This window comes from Polypterus senegalus, chromosome 2 (genome assembly GCF_016835505.1).
Source record: "Polypterus senegalus isolate Bchr_013 chromosome 2, ASM1683550v1, whole genome shotgun sequence".
Taxonomy (NCBI): Eukaryota; Metazoa; Chordata; class Cladistia; order Polypteriformes; family Polypteridae; genus Polypterus; species Polypterus senegalus.
In genome coordinates, this window is record NC_053155.1 from 163,547,584 (window position 1) to 163,557,535 (window position 9,952).

The 9,952-nt window shown below is 38.2% G+C and overlaps 1 protein-coding gene across 1 annotated transcript in view; it reads left to right on the forward strand.

The window, feature by feature from the left end:
• Nucleotides 1–9,952, forward strand: part of cct8 (chaperonin containing TCP1, subunit 8 (theta)) — an 86,323-nt gene that overhangs the window by 64,016 nt on the left and 12,355 nt on the right. Inside the window, exons 8-9 of the mRNA XM_039744919.1 lie at nucleotides 5,853–5,919; nucleotides 8,649–8,736. Of these exons, the coding sequence (XP_039600853.1) occupies nucleotides 5,853–5,919; nucleotides 8,649–8,736 (155 nt within the window). The remainder of the gene's footprint in view (nucleotides 1–5,852; nucleotides 5,920–8,648; nucleotides 8,737–9,952) is intronic.

Here is a 9,952-nt window from a genome sequence, read left to right on the forward strand (position 1 = left end):
GGATTATCTTTGGATAATCAAATCTTGTTAGCTGCTATTTATGTTGATCCAATGAGCGAATTTTTTTTGAGCAGTGACCAGATTGCTAATGGGGGGAAAAAAGGCACTCTATGATGTAGCAGTTCACATGAAGGGATTACTACTACCTGAAACACCACCACTGAATGAAGCTATAAGCACTGATAACTCAGGATATTCTTCTTCAAATGAAGAATTAGACTTTGATTCCTACTTTGACAAAGTGGAAGTGTCAAAAGCAAACCAATGTCACCTATGAGCGAAAGATAAACAACCAGTTGAAAAATGTGATCACTCATCAAAACTGACTGTAGAAGAAGCCATCCTTGTTGATCCAGAGATTATTAGTGATGTGGCTAGAACTGTAACAGCAATGCCGCCTATCCAAGTCATTGTTGTAAGACTATTTTCAGCTCTAAAAATAATCAACTCAGATGTAAGAGCTTTTATGAAAGAGGAACTGGCAGAAGCAATTCTGTTTCTTAGGACACTGCATTGAGTTAATTTTGGATTGCATTTAACAGCTATTCTACTCTACAACTGTGTTCTAAGTTTAATATATAAACTTTTTTTGTTCACGTAGTAATTAAGCTTTGTTTTAGTTTTAAAACTACCAAAGAATGTGGTTTATATTTCTTGTTCCTGATTTTTGTGCATGCTACAACTTTTATAGCCACTTGATAAAAACAATAAATAAAACCTTATTGTTTTCATTGTTTTGTTTTTTGATTAACTGGCCAATACGGTAGAGACTCGGCTTCCTAGCCAGTAGTTATGTGGTTAAATGGCATGTATCTTGCCTTCCTTCAATCAACAAGGAAAATACATTAGCATATTAAATACAGAGGAGTCTGAGTCGAAGAATTTTTCTACTGACTCCACAGCCCTGCTTACCACTATCATTGATGAAATGAGCTGCTCCATTTGTTAATACTAGCATAAAATGCAATTAGAATTTCAGTACTTGAAGCTCATCCCACAATTAAAAAATATGTACATGCACGGTTGTGACGATGTGGGTTCTGGCTCCACACTCCCATTGCTGTTGGAAGCACTTGAACCCAACACTGTCAATAATGAAACCGAGTGAGCTAGTCAATGGAGGCAAATTACTGAGCAAGGGGAAGGTATACAAAAGGTGCAACAGTGCTTTTATTAAAAACAGTCAACAAAATAAACAGTGTTCATAAATAGTGCAGTTCTTTCTTCATCAAATAATCCATAAAATCAAAACGTGGAGGTTAAAACAACAATAAGAAAAAACAATCCTTTAAAACGAGAGGTTAAAAATCTTCTTTAGGAAGCATTCTTTAAAACAATAACAAATCCGGTGCATCGTTTCTATTAGCGTCTCACCTGCTTATCCCGTTTGGGCCAAGCAGCAGGCAAGACGCTCTCTGCAGCTGCCCTCCTGAAACACACGCATGAGACTAGAGACCTCCCGAACCCTGGCTTCAGTCCGGCACTCATCCCAGTCTCGGACAACTTGGTTTCCAACCAACGGCCAGGTCACCCACGTTGGGGATTCCAGAACCAAGTCTCCCGACTTCCGCTGCCTTTCCATGGCCTCTCTGCGGCCAGTCGCCTTCCCTTGGTCACTCCCGCTACCTGATCGCTCAGCGGAAGCGACATCTAACTCAAACGCCTGGGTGTAGGCCCAACACCCCAGGCCCTCGCAGCTGCCCGTGAGCGTTCGTTCGTTCGTTCGCTCGCTCTCCCTCTCTTTCACCGACCTGCCTCCTCATCTGCTCCCGGTAACCTCCGTCCTCTTTCCTTTCCTTTTTCTCTCCGATCGTTTCCTTTCACCTTCAACCACTTGCGCTTCTTTTTTATAACGTGAGGGGCCATCACAGCTGTAGCATTAGCCACGGGAGCAATCACGACTGTGGGCAGTTCCTCACCTGTGCACACGGTGAGAAAGCCACATCGGCGACCGCCCAGCGACTCGCACAACATCGCCCCCTCCACGAAGCCGCCTCGGGTGCGGTGATTATTTAAAAATGGCCTTTGCTCAGTGAGCTGTGGACCCGCTATACCACAACGGTACAGCAAAACAGCATTGCTTCACTGCCGAATACGAATGTGCAACATTAAATTTGTGTTTTTGTTTTTGGGGCAAACTAATGTTTATGAGCATAACCCCTAAAATGTGAAGAACATAGTAAAAGCACTTATGGTCCTATACATTTTTTGGTAAAATCTTATAGCAGCATAACTAAAGCATGTTGATGGCCAGAAAACTGATGATAGACCAGAGCTCCCATTTAAGACCAAGATCTTTTTCACTTATTTTGTGGTTGTTTTGAAGTCATGTAGGGCAGGATAACGTTGTACCCTCTTACAGATTTGAGGGTGCAGCGCAGCGTTTTTACTGTTAATCGTGCTGCACGTCCAAAAGATTTTCACAGTGACAGATGATGTTAAGGGAGGAATTTGCAGCTTTTCTTGTCAACTTCAATTTACGTTAATGTGTAAGGTGAGAATAAAAACCTTAACTCAAAAGATATTGAATGAAATGAGAATTGCATCGTCTGACTTGTTGCATCATTGATGTTATGTCTGTTCTCCGTGTTTGGGCACGTTTAGTGATTTACACTGTTCCCGAATGCTACTGAAACATGCTCAGGCCCTCCTCTTCTAAGTAGACACAGTGGGCATGGCACAGAATGATGACATTAGTTAAATGAACTAGACTTTGCAGGTTTACATGTGGACAAATGTCCTCGGGCCCAGATCAAATTGCATGTGTGAGTACACCCTTAGGAAACCTTTACTGGAAGACCCCATAAAATCACACAACGGTAAATTACATAGACTATGCATCTGTAATTGTGTTTGCAAAATGGACAGACCGCATTGTGTGTGCCTCATCTATCTGCATGTCCAGATACACCTTTTACATTTCTTTGTACACTTAGTGTAGTATGGCAAGATTCAGGAATGCAGCTCTTGTTGACATTTTGAGAAGCCTTTGGCCTTTTTTTTTTTTTTTTAAAATTTGTTTAGAATGGCCCATTGGTATAGGCCAAGTACCCACATGGCATGTCAGTGTGTTTGTAAAGTTGCTAATTGATAAGTGCAGTGGACCCTTGACTTACGAACTCAATTCGTTTGCGAGGGCTGGTTGTAACTCAAGTTGGTTGTAAGTCAAGACTGTTTTTCCCATAAGAAATGATGGAAATACCCATAATGAGCTCCAAACTTCCCACAGCAACACTTACTTAACCTTTTCATAATAAAAAAGGGTTGTATAATGTGCATAATTTACCAAAACACCAATAATTTTTCTAATGTACTAACCAAAAAGTTATAAAAAGTGCCTAGCCTACCAGAAACAATTTCATACTGTACTCACCATTTAATTTGACATCTTTGGGCTGCAGGAAGGGAGGAGGAGGAAATGAAATGGAAGGTGGTTATTGTTTAGAAGGAGCCTCCTTATGCAAATCTTTTCTTTGTAAAATTGTCGTGATGGTGGATTTTGCCATGCTGTACCTATTAGCGAGATAGGTCACGAACGCCACTCGCATATTTCCGCTTAATTTCCTCCTTCGTTTTGATTGTGATCGCTGTTTCTCAAGTTATTAATGACAGTAGTCGAGCACTCGGTTCAAAGCTGGTCGTGTTGTTAACTGCTGTAATAATACACTCCAACGCAAGCCGGTGCTGATGACATCATCATGTTCCGCGCCAGCCCGCTAGCTAACATCTCTTAACAATCACTTTCTTTACCTTTGTTACCTTCTCTTCCTTCCTTAGCAATTATGCGTCTTGCTTGCCATGGTCTCAGTGGCTTTAGAAGTCATATAATTAGTTAATTGGAGGAAATCTATCTGTCGTGAAGGGTTTCAGAAAATATTCAAGTCATTTTATATGCTTTGTTTTGTAGTATAGTTAAATCAATCATTAAGAAGTGGAGATATTAAAGCACCACTGTAAATCTACCTATGGCAGGCTAACTACAAAAACTAAGTGATCTTACAAGAAGATGACTAGTGATTAAGGTCACTAAGAGACCTATAAAGACTCTGAACAACAAGCTACACTGTCTTAAATTGGAAAAACTGGGCATACAGTAGCTGTTGCATAGGTGCTTTGCCAGTGTCGGCTTTATGAGTGTATGGCAAAGGTAGGAAGCCACTGTTTAAAAAATAAATAACTAAAAATAAAGCACAACATCTTATTGAGTTTGCGGGGGAGAGACAGCCTGCAAGAAATCCTGTACTTTCTGGAGGAGGTTACAGTAAAGCAACAATCAGAACCGTAAAGCCAAAGCTTCACAGGAATGGCTTAAAAACAACAATGTCAGTGTCGAGGAGTTGCAGAATAATAGTTCTAATCTCAATCAAATTGAGAATTTGTAGCTGAATTTTTAAAAGGCATTCCTTCCTGATCCTCATTCACCCTGACAAGTGCTTGAGCAGTTTCGCAAAGAATGGTGAAAACTTGTTGTGTCCAGATGTGTAAAACGTATAAAAACCTATCCACACAGACTGAAGGCTGTAAATGCTGGTGCATCTGTTTAATATTGACTTGAAGGAGTAAATACTTGAAAGTGATCAATTATGTTTTTTATATTTGTAATTATGTAAAATAGTAAAATGTGAAATCTTCCAGGAGGTTGAATAGTTTTTATAGGGAGTGTAGCTGATTAAAAGAAGTAATTGCAGAGCTTTAGATTCAACTATACATTGATGATAAACTGTACAGCATATCCATAAAATAGCTGAAAATAGGATATATCCTGTGCAGTATTTTTGGGAGATTAGACTTACTGTAATTTTCATATCTTACACTTTGTCTAAGCTCACCTGTATCCAACATGCTTAATTTCAGCCTGTGATGACACAGTACTGGTTTATCAATACATTTCAGAATATAAGTAGTTTCTGTATTCCCTACTACATCATCACGTATGCTAGATGTCATATGCAAAATCCATGAATATTAAGCTTTTTTCTTATTTATGTATATACAGAGTCATACATTTTCTGTATGTTAATGCATGTATTTTCATGTGTTTTTCTATGCTGAGTGCTAAACGTGCATTAGTTTATATATGTGTCATTTGTGCTAGAACTTAACTTCTTTAAGGGAAAGAAACAAATAATTGAGTCATTTTGTGTTGCATGCAGATATTTTGTTGACCTTTCTGAGATATGTTGTGATATAGGTGTTCTGCTAGTATGATGCGTTCTTCAGTTCTCCGTTTCATATATGACTACTCTCAAGCATGGTAACTCATATTCCTATCTGCAGTAGTGATGTGACTGACATTGGGTCCACACAACTGTGCTACTGTACATATAAATTACACATTAGCAGAGGAAACAAACCCCCATCTTGCTTTGCTTGTCCATTCATGGAAAGACTTGGGGTAGCCTTGCTAGGGCACGGTAAAGGGCACGTTTCTTCTGATGGGATATTTTTCATTTTAAAAATGTGGTAAAACACTATTTCATTTTCATGCCTCCTCATTAATATCGATAAGCCCCTTACAAGTATGGTGTGGAAAATATACAGTTTTTTCTTTTTTTTTTTATGATTGATTTTACTGGCTTGCTGCCATGTGAGAATAGTGAAATAATGGAGGCAGCCAAGTGTGAATGTATCCATAAGACGACTTCATACTAGGCTAATTTTCAAGCATTTTTTTCTTCTTTCAAAGACTTTATTTACATAATTTTAGCTAGTCCATAGCAGTCATTGTACACTTCTGTGACCACTAATTGTGTGTTTTTTGTAAAACGTGCATTTACCAAAATATATCCATAGATCTTGAACTATTAATTGAATTAAATTTATGTTCTCATTATTAAATTGTTTTTTTACAGGTTGAATTCAAAATGGGATTTAAGAAGATTGTGCAAAACTGTTGGAGCTTCTGCTCTTCCACGACTTGTAAGTTTTAAAGCACTGAAAACCTTTCGATATTAGCATTTTTCTTTATTACAAGTTGGTTTTTCCCCCCATGAGAAATGTGTATTGTCTATAACTTGCTGTAGTAGTCTTGGCAATAAATGTTTAAAAGTTCTTCACTTAGGTATTTGTGTGTCTTAGCTGAGTTCCTTTCTGCTGTCTTCTGTTTAAATGAACTATTAACATGTTATTACATCATTACAGTTTGTGGGCTTTAAACTAGGGCAACACCTAAGCATGATGTGTATTTAATTTACTTAACTTGATCACCCACATCCTGATGTAATTAGCTGTATGTGGCTTACTTCAAATTCTTTTGGTTCTGTTCATATATCTAATGCAGTAAGCATTTTGTATTTGTGTCATTTGTGAACTGACTTTGCAAAATATAATAATAAGCAGACAACATTGTACGTTCTAAGATGAGACTATTGTGCATGCACACATCATGATTATGATGCTGCAACGATACGTGGTAGTGGAATTGATTGCTATGTAGCCAGTAGTCCTTTTAACAGTAGAAACAATTCAGTGCTGTAACAGCCAAGGCCACACCAACTGACACTTGAATCCTTTTATTCTTATTATTGAATATTTCAGCTCAGCATCCTGGTAATGCATCCCTCCAGTCCTACCTCACAAAATATAATGTTTGCTTGTATTTTCACTTCAAATGTCAGAATATGTTTTCAGTTAAAAAAAAAAACTTTCCAGGGTTGCGGTACAGTGCAGTCTATTAGCTGGGTACATAAGATAAAAAATAAAGTGGAAACTGTTTTTTGTAGAAGCAGTTAAACAAAAAGCTGTTTGGTTTTGTTTTGTTGAGTGTGCGTCTTTTTGTTTTATACTGCTTCATTGTGCTGGGAGATTTTAGGTCAAAATCTGACTGCATCTGCCAGAGACTAAAGCTAGGTTATGGGGCTGTATTTTGATCTTCCACCAGGGAAGTGATCTAAACCTTATACAGTAGAGTCTCGCTTATCCAACATTCCGTATGATCCGACGTCCCACCGCAAAAAAAAAAAACCACATCAATCGGCAACAAGAACTGCAAGTTGCGAGCATGAGCGTAGTCTATTTTTTGTTGCTCCCTACCCCTCTACCGCAGCTAATTACAGTGGAACCTTGGTTTGCAAGCATAATTCATTCTGGAAATGTGCTTGCAGTCCAAAGCACTTATACAGTATATCAATGCAAATTTCCCCATAAGAAATAATGGAAACTCAGATGATTCATTCCACAACCCAAAACTATTTATATAAAAATGATTAATACAAAATATAAAGTAAAAATACATAAAGCAAATTAACCTGCACTTTACCTTTTGAAAAGAATCATGGCTGGTGTGAGTGAGTTTCTAAACTCTTGTGGGATTCCACCCTACGGGATGACATGCGAAAGAGCGTCCCAAAGCAATCGCAGTCTCCCAGCACTGTAGCAGTTCATCATAAAAGCAAATCTGAAATGATCGCGGACATGCTATAAGCGCCTGCCGTCGATGGGTGATACAGGGCACAGTATTACTTTCCCCGCCTGACTGCTGTGTCTGTGTATAGGAGAATGGCAGATCCCGCTACAATAAATAACCGCAGTGTTGCTGTTTCAAGCTTAATAAAGCTGCTGTTACTAAAGTACTAAGACTCAGCTTTGTGTTTTCGGGTGCAAGACAGGTACACGCACGTCACAGCACAAACACACACACACACACACGCAGTCACAATGCTGTAGTAAACAGTATACGCTCGTACAGATGTTGACTATATGAGTGACGGAGTTAAGGCCCTCGAAACTGCAATTACATTGCACAACAAGAAGCTGCTACAGAAATCGACATAATGATGCTGCAAAGATGGTGAGACTTGACAGTGAAGAACTGGCACTCGTCAGGAAAGCAGACTACGATCAAAAATGTCTTTAAATCATCACAGGACTGAACGTTTTAAGTACAGTACATACTGTATTTAACTTCAGACAATTCTGTAGCTGTAAGTTCATTTTTCAGTTAATTTATTCAGTTTTGTTGTAAAACATGATTATTAGGTTTGTGAAGTGTAAAATTATAACAGTTTGACGTTTCTTTCCCTTAAAGAAGTTAAGCTTTTTCTTAACATTTTCGCTTAATCAACGTTATGCCAGCCTGTTTATGTCGGATAAGCGAGACTCTACTGTACCTCCAAATACACAAAATGGTTCATTGAGCTCTGAATCACACTTTTGTAGTGGCCTTCCCAGTCCATTGACATGAACTGCTATGAAAACATGGGTGGAGTAAGCTGAGCAGGAGAAATGCAACGTTCAAGGACTCTAAATCATTTTTAGAAGTTTGGTCCCTGATACATTTATATGTGATCTTCCATATCTTGCAGCATTATAAGAAAAGTCTTTGTGCTGTTGTCATGGTAAAGTGAGAGTATAGATTGCTTAATGCATTGATGCTAGTATTAAGAAAAATGTTTAATTTTTTGTGAGATTCTTTGAATTTCACCTTGATGAAAGTTTTAAGTGATTCTCATAATATGAGTATAAGGTAAAGCATAAACAATAAAAATATTTTTATAACCTTTCACAATCATCTTTACCTAGTGTGCCAAAAATTCTGAAGTGCACTGTACATATTTAAAACTTGTATCTTTGCTGTACCAATGCGGTTTGAGAAAACATCATCTGCTTACTGTAATTTTCTTCTATGAATTGTTTCTATCTGTTTGTAGACACCACCTACTCCAGAGGAAATGGGTTACTGTGATAGTGTTTATTTGACTGAAGTTGGTGACACACAGGTGGTGGTTTTTAAGCATGGTAAGAAAATGAAGAATTATTTAATCTTTTGCATGAATGGAGAACTGTTTTGTTTTTTTTTTTCTTTTCTAATGATGCTGTTACAGAATTCTTTATCTGGCACAGATTGTAGAGGTTCAGTGGAGTTGTGCAGAGGCGGGGAGAGCAACCCCATAGGGTTTTGGAAAATGCATTGCGGGTGCCCTGCATGTGCGTTTTGAATAATTGTGTTCCATCTCGGGTAATCAGGTTAGATACACTTAAAAATATAGGTCGAATTTGTAATCTTTCTGCTTTTTAAAATAAAAACATCCTGTGCTTTTCTTCTGTGTCTGTTTATGCATAGTTAAATTCTCCTAAAACACAGGGAGGTGTTTTTTCCACATGTAATGTTACTTTACATTAGAAGATGAAAATGTCTAGTGTCCTACAGCTGGTAAATAGAAAATGGCTCACCTTGTCCTTTGACTTATTAACTCAAAAGAAAGGTGCCATACCACAGTGTACTTTGGTACAGTCTTGTAAGTGCTCAAATTGGTGGCCCTCCCTCTTTACATATTCTTTTAGTCTGCTAGCTAATAATTTTAATAACAAAAAGAAAAATAAAAGAAATAATACAATTATTATAATTCATAAATAAAAATAAAAGGTCTCGCATACAACTGTAAACCTGCTTTTGCCCACCTCTCTGTGTACGCGTACTTACATGCGTACATATATGTATGTGTATATGTATTCAAATAAATGGAACACTTAAATCACACACCGGATCTCGATGAACAAAATATTCAAGTGGAACATCTTTACTGAGTAACACTGTATTATTTGTTGAGAACAAAATGATTTAACAATGAGCAATGAAAACCAAAATCACCAACCCATTGAGGGCTGGATTCAATATTACATCGAAAATCCAAGTCAAAAATTAAAATCACAGGCTGATCCAGTTTTCATCATGCCAAATCATAATGCAAATCAGTAGTGTGTTTGGCCCCATTGTGCCTGTGTGCACTCCCGACACCGTTTGAGCATGCTCCTGATGAGACGCGCAGATGTTGTCCTGTTGGAGTCTCCTCCCAGGTCTGGATCAGGGAATCGGTGAGCTCCTGGATAGTCTGTGGCTCTACTTGGCTGTGAAGGGGTTCAGCGTGAATGTGGAGCACACCAGTGGATGAGTAAAATACTTGTAGCTTGGCATTTCTTTGATGCCAGAGCTAGTGTAAAACAGACAACCAAA